We start from the raw sequence: 18,719 nt of genomic DNA on the forward strand, positions 1-18,719 counted from the left end.
ACTCAGGAGCATTACAGAGATTTAGTCTCCCCCTTCAACCTCACCCCATAAACACTGCCAAATGCGGCTTTCCAGGGCATTGTGTCTCTTACTGGCCAGCCATATTGGGCCTGGTCCCCATGTGACTAACTGCCCAGACCACTTTAGAGCATTAACGGGATGCATGGCGTAAAGCCATAATGACCTATTCATCAGCAATCAGTCAATAGGTTCGTAAAAAAATATAGATTTAAAGGACCCCCTGAGAAAAATTGCATACATTACCATTCAAAAGTCTGGGGTCAGAAAATGTTTGTATTTTTGAAAGAATTGTGACAGTACAGATTGTTAAATAAAATAAATAAATAAATAAATAAAGGGCTGCTTTTGAAATTTGGATTTAAAGAATACTGAAATAAAAATGTATTATGATTATCACAAAGATATTTAGCAGCACAACTGTTTTCAACGTCAATGATAAATGTTTCTTGAGTAGAATAATTTCTGAAGAATTATGTGACCACTGAAGATTGGAATAAATACTGCTGAAATCTCAGATTTGCCATCACAGGAAAACATGACATTTTTAAACAGATTCAAATAGAAAGTTATTTTAAATTATAATATTTCACAAAATTAAAATTTACATTATGATTTTTAAACAAATCTAAACACAGCCTTGGTGAGCATAAGATACTTTTAAAAACATTTAAAACCTTACAGACCCACTTTTGAATGGTCGTATTTGTGTTTCAACTGGTGTTGTTCAGATTCTGCTGACTGACTCAGAGTGCTTGTCGAAACAGGATATAAAGTTAAATGAGATGTTACAGTAGATGTTACAGCGGAATAAGCCCACTGCTTCATCTCACTGTCCGGATCTGGCAGACAGAAAGCCCTACGGTGGATTTATCGAGACAAACCCTCCCCACTACACAGCTGAGTGAACAGACACAACACTGAGTTCAGCTAAACCACAACCAGCCCCACAGCCCACGGGCAAAAACACAGACACCCTAGCACAAAAGACAGCCCTGGCCCCAAGAACTGTAAAGTGCCTTAAAACCCAGCTATTACCCAGAATGGAAACAAACTGCGCCTGTGCTGCCCTTCAACAGTGAAAGCTTTTCCAGTGAATGACACTTCAGTGCAAGCCTGCACCGCTCACAAGTGTCTTTTAAATATTATCTAAATTACAACAGGACAATGTAATTTCTCTTTTCGTCTTGTTTACTAACATCTTATCATCTGCACAGACAGCCCCTGTGGTCTAGGAGATAAAATACACAATCAAATAGCTTCTCAAATTGCAGTCTGAATCCTGCACCGAATTGTGTAGATAACCCTGTGTTTAAATTAGAGTTGATACTAAATATATAGATATAAGATATGAAAAACCCTCTTATAAATCCCTTGACGTACATAGCATCAAGGGGCTATGTTCTCAAATTCAGCAGAGAATTTGTCATCTACTTGAGTTAACTAGCAGATGGATGCGGTTACACAACAATCTCTTGGACTGTTACAATAGGGTAAAAAAAACAAGACTGAAGGGTGTAAAAGAGGTGGGTGTGCAAAAAGCCAGGAATATATTTGTTGATGTGTGTGATTACACTCCCAGTTTAGTATCTGCGTCAGATGATGAAGTGTTAATGTGTGTGTGTGTGTCAGTGAGGAAAATAAATATTTGAACACCCTGCTATTTTGCAAGTTCTCCCACTTCGAAATCATGGAGGGGTCTGAAATTGTCATCGTAGGTGCATGTCCACTGTGAGACATAATCTAATTTTAAAAATCCATAAGTCACAATGTATGATTTTTAAAATAATTTATTTTTATGATACAGCTGCAAATAAGTATTTGAACACCTGAGAAAATCAATGTTAATATTTGGTACAGTAGCCGTTGTTTGCAATTACAAAGGTCAGATGTTTCCTGTCGTTTTTCACCAGGTTTGCACACACTGTATGAGGGATTTTGGTCCACTCCTCCACACAGATCTACTCTAGATCAGTCAGGGTTCTGGCCTGTCGCTGAGAAACACGGAGTTTGAGCTCCCTCCAAAGATTCTCTATTCGGTTTAGGGCTGGAGACTGGCTAGGCCATACCAGAACCTTGATATGCTTCTTACAGAGCCACTCCTTAGTTATCCTGGCTGTGTGCTTCGGGTCATTTTCATGTTGGAAGACCCAGCCTTGACCCATCTTCAATGCTCTAACTGAGGGAAGGCGGTTGTTCCCCAAAATATTGCAATGCATGGTGCCCCGGTCATCCTCTCCTTAATACAGTGCAGTCGCCCTGTCCCATGTGCAGAAAAGCACCCCCAAAGCCTGATGCTACCACCCCCATGCTTCACAGTATGTTTTTTTTGGGGTGTACTCATCATTCTTCTTCCTCCAAACACGTTTAGTGGAATTATGACCAAAAAGTTTTATTTGGGTCTCATCTGACCACATGACTTTCTCCCATGACTCTGGATCATCCAAATGGTCATTGGCAAACTTAAGACTGGCCTGGACATGTGCTGGTTTAAGCAGGGGAGCCTTCCGTGCCATGCATGATTTCAAACCATGACGTCTCAGTGTATTACCAACAGTAACCTTGGAAATGGTGGTCCCAGCTCTTTTCAGGTCATTGACCAGCTCCTCCTTTGTAGTTCTAGGCTGATTTATCACCTTTCTTAGGGTCATTGAGACCCCACAAGGTGAGATCTTGCATGGAGTCCCAGTCCAAGTGAGACTGACAGTAATGTTTAGCTTCTTCCATTTTCTAAGGATTGCTCCAACAGTGGACCTTTTTTCACCAAGCTGCTTGGCAATTTCCCCGTAGCCCTTCCCAGCCTTATGGAGTTGTACAATTTTGTCTCAAGTGTCTTTGGACAGCTTTTTGGTCTTGGCTATGTTAGTAGTTGGATTCCTACTGATTTTATGGGGTGGACAGGTGTCTTTATGCAGCTAACATCCTGAAACAGGTGCATCTAATTTAGGATAATAAATGGAATGGAGGTTGACATTTTAAAGGCAGACTAACAGGTCTTTGAGGGTAAGAATTCTAGCTGATAGACAGGTGTTCAAATACTTATTTGCAGCTGTATCATACAAATAAATAGTTAAAAAACAATTAATCACGATTAGTCGCAGTATGAGCAAAATTTAATAATGAATACAAAAGTGCTGCTATATGAACAAAAGTGCATTAACATATGGTTTGCAAACACTTTAAACAAATAAGGTGCTTTTTACAGTAGTTAAAAGTTAGTAACAGTTACAATATTTCTTGTTAATATCAACTTAAACATTAATTTAATCAAATTAAATTAAATTGGTAGTATACATATTGATTCTGTAGTAATATCCTCATCAGTGTTCTGTCAGCTTTTACATAGGCCTACTTAAATCTGCATATTTGTGATATTCACCCCAGGGCGTTATTTAATTTTATAAAGGCCATTTATTTTTAAAATCTTATTAAATGTATGCATCATCTTTCATGTTAAATTCTTACATTTGATTAATAAATTCAGTTATAATAGTAAAGACACTATAGGCTGTGATCAATCAAATTAAATAATTTAAATTGCAAAAATACAGCTGCAATAAATAATGTTATAAGACTGATGTTCTAAATAAAACATGCAATCATACTTTTAAACATAACCGCCAACAGGGGGCAGCAAGTGATCGTCTTCATAAGTTAGTCATTGAGTCATTCATTCAAATGACTCATTAAAAACGCTGAATCATTCAGTAACAAAACACCGCGCTGAGTATTGCTTTCTTTTGGAACTATTTTCGTCGGTGAAATCATATGTGAAATGGAACAAAAAACGTTGTTTGGATCTAAAAATTTAAGTAACTTAATATTAATTAAGCTACTTGTTTATTGAGCTAGGCAACACCATTCATGCTACACAGTTCACGATTGCAAAGTCGACTTGTGTTATAAACAATATCATAAATCATAAATATCAATAACTACAAAAAACTCAGTTTTACCCCAGGATGTTTCTTCTGTGAGTTTATATTGCTGCTCACTTGTTTTGATTTATCCACGAATGTCTCTCACAAAGAGACAGGCAGTGCGAGGCTCAACGCAACTTTGTTACCAGAGGCAGAGATACACTCCATTATCAATCGCTGTTTACATTGAATGTAATAACAATAACAACAAAAAAAATCTGAATCATTCTTGTGTTTCTGGTTATTTTAATATTTTATTTGTCCCAGACAAAGAATATCAAGCCCTTGGCTTACAGACAGCACTGTATTCTCCTGTGACCATAGTTTGTCTGTATGTGTATTCAAAGGCAGCGAGCAACGGGCGTTCAATATAATAATAAATAACTACGTTAATGCGCGATAAAATAATTGTCGGCGTTAATTAATTAATGTGATAACGCGTTAACTTGCCCAGCCCTAATATATATATATATATATACACACACACACACGTTTTTGTTGTCTCAGGCCAGAAAGCCTAGCACTGTTACTGCCACACATGGTTGTTGCCAGACTAGTTACAATTCCGGATACTTGTTCCTAGAACATGGAAAATCTAAAAAATTTCATCACTTCACATTCTAACTTGGTCCAACGCGATCTTCGTTCAGCTGCCAAAACAAAAGGTTTGTACCCATTTAAAACACTGAGTCATGATGATGACTATTGACAGTTCCTGTAATTTAAATAAAAAAGGAGACAGGAAATCTAGTAAGCAAATAATTTGAAGAATGAGGGACAGACAAGCAGATACGAGAAGGAAAATGCTGAATTTAGCTATGAATTAATTTGAAATCCCTCCATGAGCACGGCAATCTGTTATCACCGAGACACATTCGAAAGGTTCACAATGCTTAACAAAACTGGATAATTTGATCTCAAGGCAGAGTTTTCTTGCTTTTGCAGTGCTTACATTTTTTGAAAGTGCTGACATTTCACAGTAATAGTGAAGAATAATAAAGGAAGCAAAATGAAAGGATGAAATGTGACTAGTCACATATATTAAACTGGAGTAAACAAGAAAAGAACTTTCAAACAAGTTTTTAGATAATGTTAGAAGCATTATTCATCCTTACCTGAAGGCCTCTCCGTCTTAATATACTGGAATCATCCATTTTACTCTCTTGTATCTGGATCTCGACTTTAGTGACGTTGTCTCAATTTCCTAATTAAGGATAAAGTCCTCTACCTAAGAATTATCAGAAGTCCATGAGGCACAAATGATCTGACAGAGACCAGGCTTTGGATATTAGTGCTGAGAATTTGCTCTTTGCTGATGTCATGCTCATCCACAGTAAAAATAGATGCGATCATCCTATAAGATTAGCAAATGACTATTGAACAACTTTTCCTTCTTGCTACAAGTCTTGTTTGTAATTGTTCTCCCCTAATAGCATCAGACATTCATGAAAATAACGCCCTCTATTTGACAGTATGAGTTCCAACAGATATTCCAAAAATGGACAAATTTGAAGAATATAGTTCACCGTGAGAACACTGAAAGAGTCGATTGAGAGTAGGAGAGCATTTCAGCGCATGGCTAACATTCTTCTTCTCTGTTCACTGTTTGCTTCTGGCAGTTCAAAGATAGGAGAGCTTTGAAAACAGCGTATCTTCACTTCCTCAGAGTGAGGAATGGCTGGAAAATATGCACCTCTCTGAAACTCTTGCTTCATTCATCCATTCAGCACAGGTGACCTCCATTATCATCCAAACATCTTTTCATCCCAGACTAAAGGAAACACAACAGATTTATTTTCCTGTACCTCCCCGTCACCTTACTCTGACACTCTCAGTCTCCAGAGATTCCCAGATATCTTCATTTCTATGGAAACTACAGCCTCTGCGTAACCGGTGGACAGTTAATGATAAAAATGGCACCTTGAGGGATGAAAATAGAAAAATATTCAGGCCAGCGGAGTCCTCCAGAGATGCAGAATCTGTTTAAGGCTTAACAGACTCCATTTAACCGACCAAGTTAAGTTTAACACCGAGTGCATCCATCCACCTAGTAGGTTAATTCAAGTCATCAAGTTAGTTGTTTATCACTTGCCTCTGCCCAAGAGCGGCTAAAAGTGGAAGGGCGGAAGCAAGCAGAGAATATTTTCAGCCTACACTCTTGAGATGATCTGGAAACAGTCAGCAGCAGCAGCAGGAGGAACGAAGGCACTGGCTGCCCACTGACAGCACAAGGCAAACAACAACTCCAGTCAGAGCCGCATGGCTGAATTCCATTCCCCTCGGCCGAGAGGCCTCGGTCTCTCATTCGCCAGGAAGGCAGGCGGACGACAAAAGCCGTGCTGGCAGAGCTGTCTTTTCAGTGGCAGGTGCAAACAGACGCTGCACTCACGCTGACTGCTTGTCTGCTTTTTCTTCGCATATCTTGCTGGCTTTATTCAGCTTCCTCAGCTCAGCATGATGAACTGGACTACAGCCAGAATTGGTTTCCTAAAGACGACTGAGACCAAGGACAAGATAAAAATTCCATGCAGGAGGAGTGTCAGTCAGATTTTCCTCATCTTCTCCCGTGTCAAAGCACTTGAAGCGGTCCGCTGTTTGTGAATGGGCTGCCTGCCGGAGGGGCTGCAACGGTAGAGTCACAATCCAGTCACATTCAATCTTGTCATTTAAATCTTCCGTTTGTACAGTCTTATATTAGGCACATGCAGGTTGTTAAAGGAATAAAATTGCTGTATTTCTTGTCTTTGCTTGTGCTGTACATTAAAGCCTTCTGTATCTTCCGTTTTTCTTTCTCTGTTTCTTGTAAGCTGTCCTCCTCCTCTTCCCAGCGCCTCACTGCTGAATGCTGCTTTATCTGTCCTATCAGCCAGCAACACATCCAGCCAGCCAATCAGACGCACACAGACTCACAGCCATTTGCATAATATGAATGGGGGAGCCAAAAGGCCCCACCCCTTCACTCCCTTCTCTGCCATTCTGCTCACAACACTCTGCTTTACCCCAAAACATAAAAATACACATGCACAAATATAATCTCTCTTCTCTTTCTATTTAACCAACAAGCACAAAATGATCTATTCTTTACACCTATCCTTCCTGTTCAGATAGGGCGTGTGTTTTGTACCAGGAAAATAAGCGAGTTTAATATCGATATATTTGGTAATGACAGTCTAATGAGATTGTGCAAGGCTTTCCTTCAGTACAGTGATACATTAGCAGCGGCTTTGTTCATCTCAAGGGACTGCAGGAACAAAAGCAAGAGGAATTATCGTCCATAGGCAGAACATTGCCATTGCCAACGCCATACATACATACACATTTATTAATCACCCACCTCTCCTCTCTTTTCCTGACATCATAGAAGATGCATAGCAGGCAAGATAACAAACATGAGCATAGCAGAAAATGTATGTGCAGTGGAAAAAGAGAGAGTGAGAGAGAAATGGAGAGAGAAGCTCTGTCCTCCTACGCACACAGTGAAGAGCGGACAGAGAGTCATTATATGATCAGGTGAGTGCCAGAGGAAAAGCAAATTGTGTGTTTGGATTTTCTATGTGCACATGTCTTTGTAGTAAGATCACAAAACAACAGCAACTGTAAGTGTGCAGGCACTATGAGAATACAATGAATAATCTGAACTCAGCATTCACAAGTAGATTGGCAAAAACATTTAATTATTACTAGCTTTGTAATTTGTAATGATTAATCTGTAATTACTAGGACTGTCAATTTAGTATGATTAATTATAAACAAAAAATAAAACATTTAAATCATAGAATCATGCTCCCTGACCTATACACAGTTTTAAGAAGGATTTTTAATGACTCTTAAATAGAGGGCAGTAACAGCTACTGAAGCTTTGTACTAATTTTCCAACAACATAGCTGCATTTTTTTATATATACATATATAGCTATTTATGATCACAAACATTTTTTCCACAATGTTTTACAGGACTAATGTCTATACATGGATAAGCACAGATGGTCACAACCCTTTATGAGAGGAGAAAGAAAGAATAATGATTCAGTGATTCACAAAAAAAGAGAAAGAGAGAAAAAGAAAGAGAGAGAGAACTTACATACCACACAGAATTGACGCGATATGTTAATAATATTCTTTGCTGTAAAAAAAATGTTGTTGTATTTTCTTGTCAAAATACCAGTGTTCATTTAGAATTATTAAACTTTAAAGAACAAGCAGAAGATATGTTGTTGTTTTTTCCGGTAGTGGGCAGAACTAATGCACAAACATTGGCTAGTGCTCATATTTTCCTTTCCCTGTTTTGATTTCAGCAAATCAGTCTGAGCCAGCAGCTAAGTATATTGTTACAAAAATATACAAAATAAAAAGTGTATATTGTTATTGGTAGTAGAATTATTATTATTATTATTATTATTATTATTATTATATTATTATCTATTTTTTTACAGAAACACCATCTTAAGCACCACCAGCAGTAATAAATACATGGTTACCAGTACTAAATTACTAAAGTTCTATCATTAAATAGTGTTTAATTATCATAATATCATAAAAGTCTAATTCTTGATTGACTGATTTTAAGAGTATACGTTCAGATATTTAAAAAGTGGTGCCATTTTACAAAGACATTGATAAATTAGGTGTAACTAATATATATATATATATATATATATATATATATATATATATATATATATATATATATATATATATATATATATATATATATATACATATACACACACACACACACACACACACACACACACACACACACACACACACACACACACACACACACACACACGGTATATATATATTAAAACAAAAAAAATGCTTTTGGTATGACTTTGTTAGCCTTAAAGTTATAAATAAGCTGGTATGTTCCAAAACAATGACAAAATTGGAATTTAGGAGATATAAGCATTCAAAATTTACAGTCTCTCACTTCCGTTAAAACGAATCTCAGATTTTGATGACCTCATCGCAGACTTCTCGTCAAATCTTCTGTCCAATCAAAATGCTCTCTAGAATCTAAAGCTCGCCCCTACACTGCTGAAGCTGCGGCTGAAATCATTCAGTTGTTAACACACATTTACTAATTTCTATATGATGAAAGGCACATAGCGCACTATATATGTGAAATGATTCAGTGTAAATATGCTTTCAGTTGAGGCGAATGAGGTCTGGTTTCATGTTAGTTTCACGCACCGCAGCAGCGCACACACACCAGTCTAAATTTAGACTAAGTCACAGACACGAGAGCACAGCGTAGATCATATCCGCGAGTCGTCACAGACAACAAACATAGCGACCCATTTGAATTCTGCACAGAATGCTGCATTTCAAAGCGATATGGAGGAGATTATGATGATAAACAGTGTTAGAGGAAACAGGATTTACCAAACAGAAAGGTCCGCTCTAGTCAAAATATATATTAACAAAACGCTATTGGCTGTTTTAAAAAGGGGAGGAGCTGCTAACAGCTGGAGCTGTTTCAGGGGAAATTATGTCAACACATTGAATAATGTGGCCCGTTCAAAAGCACTTCAGTGGGCCTTTAAGTATAATACAATATAATAAAGTAAATTAGTCTGGTGACTAAAAATGTACAAGCCAAGGTGTGCATAGAGGTTCCATTTTTGTATCTCCAATGGACTATTAAGTCCAGTTCAATATAAACTACAGAAATCTGTCTGCACAGCCGCTTTAAATAAACTGTCCAGCTAAATAAGCAAGATAAAGCAGCCGATGTGACCCTTTACACACACTTGTACATACAGAATCTGATTTATCACATCTAAGTTCAAGGGTTAATGGTCAAGTCAAGGACTAGAGGTGTAATGTAGCCCACTGCCACAAGCCTTATCATTGACAACAGTTCTCTGAAAACATGGCACCATCTCATGTGTAGTTACTCGGTAACTAAATATTTGCCAGTTAGCCAAAGGTGTGAGAATGAGGCATCTGCTATAGCAGGAAACCTACATTCCTTATTAATATGTTTGTGAATGTCTGAAGGGCAGTGTGAACATTGGGTCCAGTATTTTTTGTCAATGTTAGTATAGCACAAGCTGATTTAAGCATCTAGATCCACATTAATAGTTATACTGTACTGTGTGGTGTAAATCAATCCATACAAGTCTTTAAACATTTTATGGAGCTCCTTAACACGCCACTTAACTACAAATGACATTTATGATAACACGTTATACAAATAAAACAGATTAAAAAAAATTAGTTAGTTTAACTAAGTTAGTTTAAGTAGTTTAACTATTTTTCTTATATTTGACCTTTATTCCACACCGCTGTCTCCACTGTCCTTTGAACGGCTCGTTTGCTTCCTGCTTCTATGAAGCCCATCCCTCCAAAAATCGCAATGGTCTTAGATTGCTTAGATGTAGGGCTGAAACGATTCATCGAGTAACTCGAGTTAATCGAATCAAAAAAATCCTCGAGGCAAAATCATCTGCCTCGATGCTTCGCTTAGTCCATTTAACTACACACGGATATTGCAGAAAGACATTTTTTGTGTAAGGACTCGGAGTATGAGCGGATTGCGGCTATATCCGCGGTTCAGGTGTGTAAACATCCCAAAAATTGCAGGTGGATGAGAGAAATCGTTAATATGTTGATTTTAATAAAGACGCAGAACTCTCATATCACGCTAAAACGCAATGAATGCGTGTCGTTCTTTAACTTTCGTTTTCAGCTCATGTCGAGATCAAAGACCGCAATGCGAGAGAGAGAGAGAGAGAGAGAGAGAGAGAGAGAGAGAGAGAGAGAGAGAGAGAGAGAGAGAGAGAGAGCGGGCGGGCATCAGCACTGGTAATATCATTTAGTAAAGCTGTTTTTAAATGAAGACAACTGTGTGTTGAGCTTCAGGATGCGACGCTGAACATTTAAGTTTCATTTGCGGCAGTAGGCTACACCCGTCAGCTGAGGAGATACGAGCAACCCAAACACATGAACGCGATGGAGTTTGCAGCTTTGCATATGGATCACCGTCATTGTGATGTGTGTGAAAGCTTTAATGAGACTTTATATATCCTACTTGATAATATCTTCGAAATGCACCATTAGATGACCTCAGTATAGGCGCAACAAACATCAGAACACACTGTAACGCGCGCGCGCGCGCGCGCTTGTGATGAGCAGCGCTCGTGCTTTCAGAGCTCAGAGCTGCGTGCTTTCATTGATTTGTGTAATTTAACACTTTAATCATATTTATAGCTACAAACTTAAAACAAGCTGTGTTACAATGATGAATGATTAGCTCAAAAGATCAGCATGTGTGATGTACTTTAACTGAATTAAACAGATCTCGCGTTTGATCACGTTCTAGCGGTTATTCCTCCGTGTGATGTATAGGTTGTCGACCCTGGTTTATGTAAATGTAATTTTGCCAAATAAGTTGTTTTGTTTTGTTCAGCAACCTACTTCAGTGTAGCTAATATGTGACGATAGCATCGCGCTTAACGCGGAGGATTTGAAGTTGTGACCACCTGGTGCGGATGGATGGTTTGCTTCTAACAGCTGATTCAGTGACGATAGCTGATCCGCACATCTCTTATTCCAAGTTAACCTGTCCAATATGTTTTGCTTCAGTAAAGGAGTAAATAAGACAGTAAATGCTTATGTCATGCCTGAGCTGGAGCTGAAACATGAAAGTTAAGTTGCACAACATAAATACAATGTTTAGTTATTTATATTATTTATAGAAAATTTATAGAATTTATAGAATATTTATATTATATAGAATTTATAGAATATTTATATTGGCATTATTGTTATTTATATTACTACTATTTAGATTTTTTGGTTGTAGGTTTAGTTTTAGATTGAACTATGTTTACCTTTTTAAAGTAATTTGAAATAGATTTTTATTTAATATAATATGGCAATTGTATGCATTAAAATTGTTTAGTTTCACAGTTATTAATGTATGCAATTTCAGCAATAAAACTTAATTTTTCTAAAAAGAAAACAAATTAGATGTTAATTTTAAGATACCCGTCTTATTGTCTCTTATTGCTCTTTAATAAAGAAAAGTAATTATTATCTGATTAATCGATTAATCGATCGATTAAGTGGTAGATTAATCGATTACAAAAATAATCGATAGCTGCAGCCCTACTTAGATGGCCAAATGATTGTCTGGAAACGCCACGCCCCCTACCATTACGGGCAGAAGTCACATCTGCAGTGACTAGCGAGGGTTTATGATGTCACCAACCCGAGAAGAAGCTTGTTGTAGTCCAAACCGCCCATTTTTTGTAGGCAATAAACTGCCATAACTTAAAAAGTCAATATCTCTGTTTGCATTGAACTTTCAGGGCTGTAAATTTGCAGATACTGTTTATCCTCAAGCAGCAACATTACACACTAACTAAAGTTAAAAAAGTGAAATTGCATGCAACCATGCTATTAAGATGTGTTCGGATCACAAGTGGGCAACATTAAATACAGGTGTAAATGAGAGCCTGTCCACATGACCATTTCCAGAGTTAGTTGAAAACTCATTCAAGCGGATTGCTTTCATAGTGTAAACACTTTCAAACAGCTACAAAAGACTGCCGGCTCCCCATCGCCTGACCACGTGTAAAAATGATGGCAAGTTCATTAGCCAGACGAGATTTAAACTTTGTCAGCTGGAGACAAAGTTTGGTTTGAAGACGAAAAATGTACCAAGCACATCGTTCTCTCTCATAGACCCTCCCCACAAACAAAAAGGACAAAAGTGGTTGAAAGTGGACAAAAGAAAACAAGGTCAAAACTCGTATACTTGTGGTCCGATTGACCAAAACGTATCTTAATTCTATGCGTAAACAGGGCCTTAGTTCACACTGAGACAAGAGTCGTGTTGCCCTATTATTGCCGGGAAAGGAGGATTCAAATGAATTGTATGCTGTAAATATACATTTCTAATAAATCTGCTTCATTGCAACATCCTGTGAGGCTTCAAGTAACTGTATTACATTACCAATGTGAGTCTGGACTCAATGGCCTACACCTGGGAGGCACTTCATGGCATGAAAAGCTGACACATGGCAAATATTCAGACTCTTCATGTAATAAGATAGTCCTGACCTAGCACACACTCCACAGACACTGCTCCCATTTCAAAAGAGAGTTGGAGTTTCTACATTATGTGCTCCAATCCTGAGGGACAAAGCAGAAAGGCTCATTGATCTATGCACAAGTCTAGAGAAACATGTTCACTATTATTGATCTAAAGAGGTCATGAGAATGGCTAATGGTATAAATTCTTAAAGAGTTAGTTCACCCAAAAATGAAAATTCTGTCATTAATTACTTACCCTAATGTTGTTCGACACCCGTAAGACCTCCGTTCATCTTCGGAACACAAATGAAGATATTTTGGTAGCAACGAGAATAGTTTTGTGCGAAAAATAAAAAATAAAAAATAAAAAATAGTGATGGGCCGATTTCAAAACATAGTTTCGAACCGTAATGAATCAGTGACATGGCGTGTCAAACTGCCAAACTGCTGAAATCATGTGACACTGGCGATCCGAATCATGAATCGATACACTGATTCATAACTGTTCGAAACTTTGTTTTGAAAACGGCCCATCACTATATAAGTCGTTATTTAGTTTTTTTTTTGTTTTGTTTTTTGCACAAAAAATATTCTCGTCGCTTCATAAAATTATTGTAGAGCTACTGTAGTGAGATGGACTTTTTGAAGACGTCTTTAATGGTGCCTTTTATGGTCTTGAGAGAGGAAATGACATTGGTGTCAATGGAGGCCTGTTTGAGCCATCGGATTTCAACCAAAATATCTTCATTTGTGTTCTGAAGATGAACGGAGGTCTTCTGGGTGTCGAACGACATTAGGGTAAGTAATTATTGACAGAATTTTAATTTTTTGGTGAACTTACCCTTTAAAGTTACATGTTTAGAGCACAAGTGCATGACAGTTCAAAATGAACACTACAAACATGAACAGTTTGACAGAAGCTACAATAATGTTAAAAAAGCATACTACTATAAAGGCCTGTTCACATCAAGAATGAGAACTATATTCATATGCAAACAAAAGGATAGTAACACTGCGTCTCATTCACTAATTGTGTGGATTTGCATTTGTATGCCACTGTTTCTTATGTGACATTTCAAATTACATGTGAACAAGTCAGCGTGTTTGTGAACTACAGTTCTCATTGAGTTGAGAAGTGATGTTCCTGCACCATTCACTGGGCACGTAATGAGGGAGTCAGGGAGGGCTAAAAGCAAACTTGACAGCAGAAATGGATGCCATTAATCTAGTGTGCCATTACAAATATGTGATAGATACCACAAACAAAAACATTTAGACCTACCCAAGGGAAAGAGGAAAGCAAAAATTAATTTGATTCAACATCTAGCAACAGGGCAACATTTCTGTAATATCAGATCTTATTCCACAGCTGCCAGGGTTATAATGCGTGTGCCTACTGAGCACTAAACCATAAATTAAAGATAAAAACATAGACATGAACTCTTCATTAGCATTTAAGAAATTAAGACAGATATAAAATACTAATTTAAAGACACTGCAGAGAGTTCAGCTGCATCATTTACAAGCAAAAACAGTGAATGTGAACAATGCACAATGTAAAGTGAATTGGGTGTTTTTAAATCTACACAACCGGTGCATGAATGTCAAAGACGGTTAAACAAAACCAGACGTCATCTGATGCCATTTCAGCGGTCTCACAGTGATGAGGGGGCTGTTGAGGGCAGTTTCTGATTTAGAGAGCTGATCAGACTGCAGTAGAAGGTGTTATCCAGGGCTAAAAAGAGACGGTCATGTCACAAAGTATCTGTGAAGAGCAGGCACGGGCTGCTTCCAAGAAACAGCATCGTCAGGGGCACTTAATAAGAAGTGCTGAGCAAGATTCGGGCCCAAAAAAATCCCCACATAAGCCATAATTTTGACTTGGTGCCCTACGTTTTGTGAGTCCCAGGTGAGTACGTACATACATAGCACAAATTTAAATAAAATATAAATATAAATGAACTTCTGCTATGTATGTCTGCGCATTCAAAAGGAGTCATGTTCAGCATTTTTTACCTTTAGATTAAGATGGTGAGTTAGAAATGTTCATTCTTAGTGTGTCAACTGTTACATAAACTAATGTAAATATTTACAGTAAGATAACATTTAAAAAACAGTACAGCTACAGGCATTGTTCATGTTTAGTTTATTAACTAAAAATATAGATACTTGTACTATTCATCAATGATGCATTAAACTGTGGATGCATTAAGCATTTATGTCTTTATTAGTGCTGTCAAAAAAAGGTAATGATTCACAATTTTTTCTGTAATTATTTTCAATTAATCATACCTAACATTAAAGTTAATAAATGTTTTACTTAAATTATATGTTAAATTAATGATTTTTTTCCAGCTTTCTTTTGATCAAAGGATCCCCAAAAAAATTGAAATCTACAAAAATGATTAATTAACAACCACATTTAATTATAACAAATGCTATGTTTTCAAGCACCAAATCAGCAAAGAATTATTTTTGAAGGTTCGAAGACTGGAGTAATGGCTGTGAAAACCTCTCTAACCTCTAACCTCCTTCTTTCACGTGAACAACTCAGGAATGTTATTGAGCAGGCCTTGAACAAACAAACAATCTTCCACTATAGTTCCACAATGATGTAAGCATTTTGACAAACAGAGAGAACATCAAGATAGGAGCTCCTGTGATAAACTCAATTTTAAACTGACTTATCTCATCCCCATTGAAAAGCTTGTCAACTCAAAAGGTGTCAGTCAGCTTTCTTAGGCAAGCAGTAAAGTAAGGAAGAGGTTTAATAAATGCTGCAATGAAGAGTTAACATCTTGTTGGCAACACAGAAAAAAAAATGTTGACAGAAAGGCTAAAGACTACAACACAGCTGTTTCAACAAGTTTTTTTTCTTTTTCATTAGGATCAGAACCATGTGAAATATGAAGACACTTTTGGATTGTTTGCCAGTACAAGCTCTGTAAAACACCACCAATAGCATATCTCATATCACATGCGCGGTAATGAAGGTTTAGCCTACTTTTGCATGACTATTTACAATGAACATGTTTCAACAAAACATTGTGATGAGGGGAGAGATTATCATGTTTATGAGAAGAAGGCCTGAAGCATGGCACTCTATATATTCTTTTTTTTATTTTATTTTTACATTAATTTAGAAAAGTTAATTTAGAAACAAACGAACAAGCAATGCTTTCTCTGCTGAGAAACGCAAATTAATAGATGCAGGGATGACGTTGTTTTGTAGAACGAGTTAGCCTTTTAGTACTTCCGGTTCCTTCTTCCTGAAGTCAATGGGTTTTTTGAACAGGTGTTTGATTAAACATCCGAAGAAGGGCAGTGATTAACCCAAGTGCAATATATTTTCATGTTTTATTTTTTGACATAAAATACATCAGTAATACCCCCTTGTGATTTTAAAAAGCTTTTACTTGTCAAAAAAGACAAACAAGTGGCTAAATGGGACTATAGAGGTTTTTGAAGACATTAAATATCATCGAGCAGAACAGGTAAACACTTTTTACATCCTCATTGTGTTTCTAATCACACTCTTGCAAACTACTTTAACTTTCAGGGAAAGTGTTTTTTAAATAAAAGTAGAGATCGTTTATAGCCTACGTTTAGCTTTATACCTCTGCCAACTATATTAAGACTTCAGAATGCATAGTCCTGTTCATTTGTGAAGATCATGATGAACAAATCCTGTAAGATTTTGTTGGTCACAGAGCTTATTTTCAACAATACTCTAAAAGCCAATGATAAAATCATATTGTGATTTTGTCAAGGGAAACAGGGTGATGGTAACTTCCAGGTAATATACCATACAATTTAGCTGCCTATTCATCTACATTAAAAATCAAACATGCACATATTGTAACATCTGCTTTAACCTGAAGGGTTAAGGAACATTAAGTTGATCCATAAAGTTTATATGCTTAGGCAGTGCATGTTGCAAGTTTTCAGTCTCTTGCATCATTTTTCCAATTTTGTACCTATATAGAAAAGATTGTTTTACTGCTCTCAAACCCACACTGGGAGTTGTATCACTAGCTAAGCACTTTCTTAAAGGATGTTCTTGGGTTTGGTAAGCAGCCAGTCAGACCATCAATGCCAGACTTCATCCTCCGGGCTCATCTATCATTGCTCACAATATAAACACAACTTATTCACCTGCCGAATATACACTGGGACGGTGGTAATATAGCAGTTGCAGTGTCCCTAGTTTTAACTAGGGATGCATCAGGTGCTTGATTAAAGCTTAATTACTCAACCTCATGTCATTCTCTCTTCTGCAGAACACTAAAGGTGAAGAACGTTTGAAGAATGGTAACCTAACAGTTCTGGTTACCCTTGACTTCCATCGCATAGCGACAAACAAAAATCCCTTCTTTTATGTTCCACAGAAGTCAGTCAGTCAGTTATGTATCATAAGCATCGATTTGTACGTTTACATTTTTTATGTTTTTCTAACCTTTTTACAAATAAATATAGCATTCACCTCAAGTAAACTTCACAGCTGAGCTCTCAGGTTAAGCCAAAGCACAAGACTGTGTGCACCATCAGAGCCTTGAAAACAACTCTCAGCTGGAGAGCTCCGTGTCTCGGGGTGCTAGCCAGAAAGAGGCAGAAATCTCTAAATGACTGTCCGAAGGGCCAAAAACCTTGCTGGCAGGAAAATGCATCCACATTAAATTTGTAGCATAGGAGAAAATGCAATATTTATTAATGGCTTATAGTGTTAGTCAATAGCAGCCTATACGGATTGGCAGGGAACAGTTTATCTAATGATACACACACACACACACACACACACACACACACACACACACACACACACACACACACACACACACACACACACACACACACACACACACACACTTTTTTTATTGCCTTCAATATCAACATTGTTTTTAGGACACCAATGAGCAGGATGTGAAATAAAATAAACAATATTATCAAAACAAAATGCAGATTTTTTTTTTATCCAAATAGAAAATACCGGAATATATACTGAGCATCATCGCCATTCGCGTTTACGGCGAATTGCAGTTTTTTTGTTTTTTTGTTTTGGGGGGGGGGGGGGGGGGGGGTGTTTTGCATTTAATTACTTATTTCGATTTCTCTTTGTTTAAAATATTATTTTCAGTTTATTATCTAATATTATCTCAGTTTATTTCAGCTATGTTTGAGTGTGGCTGTGTGTCTAAGCACTATCCAATCATATGCACTAAAGTTAGGTGGTGTTTAGCCATGTTTTAAAGTATTGCTGGTTAAACATTTCATTTGCATTTTACATGCGCTCAGCGCGCACGCCTATCAGACTTGTGATTACTGGACTAAGTAGTCTTACTGCACTAATACTGTCAAACACAACATATATAAACACAGTCAGTTATGTCTAAAGTGAAAGTAAAATCGCACGTGTCTGTATATGAGATGCAAGCAGGTCTTTGAACGCTAGTCCTTAAAGGGATAGTTCACCTCTTAAATTATAGAGGAATTAGAGGTATTAAAATAGACAAAGATAAAAAAAATCACTCAATAGATAGATATTCTATATTGAAGACTATGTAGTTTTAATGGTAGCCTACATTTAATCATTAAATTTAAATGCTAATGTACTCTGTACTATCTCTGAGCTGCCACTGTAAACCATATTTATTTTATATTATACAGTACACTAGGAATGTGTACAAGTTTTTTTTAAAGTAAGGTTTTTCAAGTCTTTTAAGTAAAATAAAGAAAA

At 37.1% G+C, this 18,719-nt stretch overlaps 1 protein-coding gene across 8 annotated transcripts in view; it reads right to left on the minus strand.

Moving 5' to 3' along the window:
* The window catches only part of mast2 (microtubule associated serine/threonine kinase 2), a 162,896-nt gene that overhangs the window by 81,154 nt on the left and 63,023 nt on the right, over positions 1 to 18,719 (minus strand). The window contains exon 1 of one of the 8 annotated variants that reach the window (XM_067459856.1): positions 5,054 to 5,587. The exons of the other annotated variants lie outside the window; for them this stretch is intronic. Coding sequence (XP_067315957.1) covers positions 5,054 to 5,092 — 39 coding nt within the window. The 5' untranslated portion in view covers positions 5,093 to 5,587. Of the gene's footprint in view, positions 1 to 5,053; positions 5,588 to 18,719 lie in introns of those variants that run through there. 8 annotated transcript variants of the gene reach the window in all.

The sequence above is a fragment of the Pseudorasbora parva genome, chromosome 12, assembly GCF_024679245.1.
Source record: "Pseudorasbora parva isolate DD20220531a chromosome 12, ASM2467924v1, whole genome shotgun sequence".
Classification (NCBI taxonomy): domain Eukaryota; kingdom Metazoa; phylum Chordata; class Actinopteri; order Cypriniformes; family Gobionidae; genus Pseudorasbora; species Pseudorasbora parva.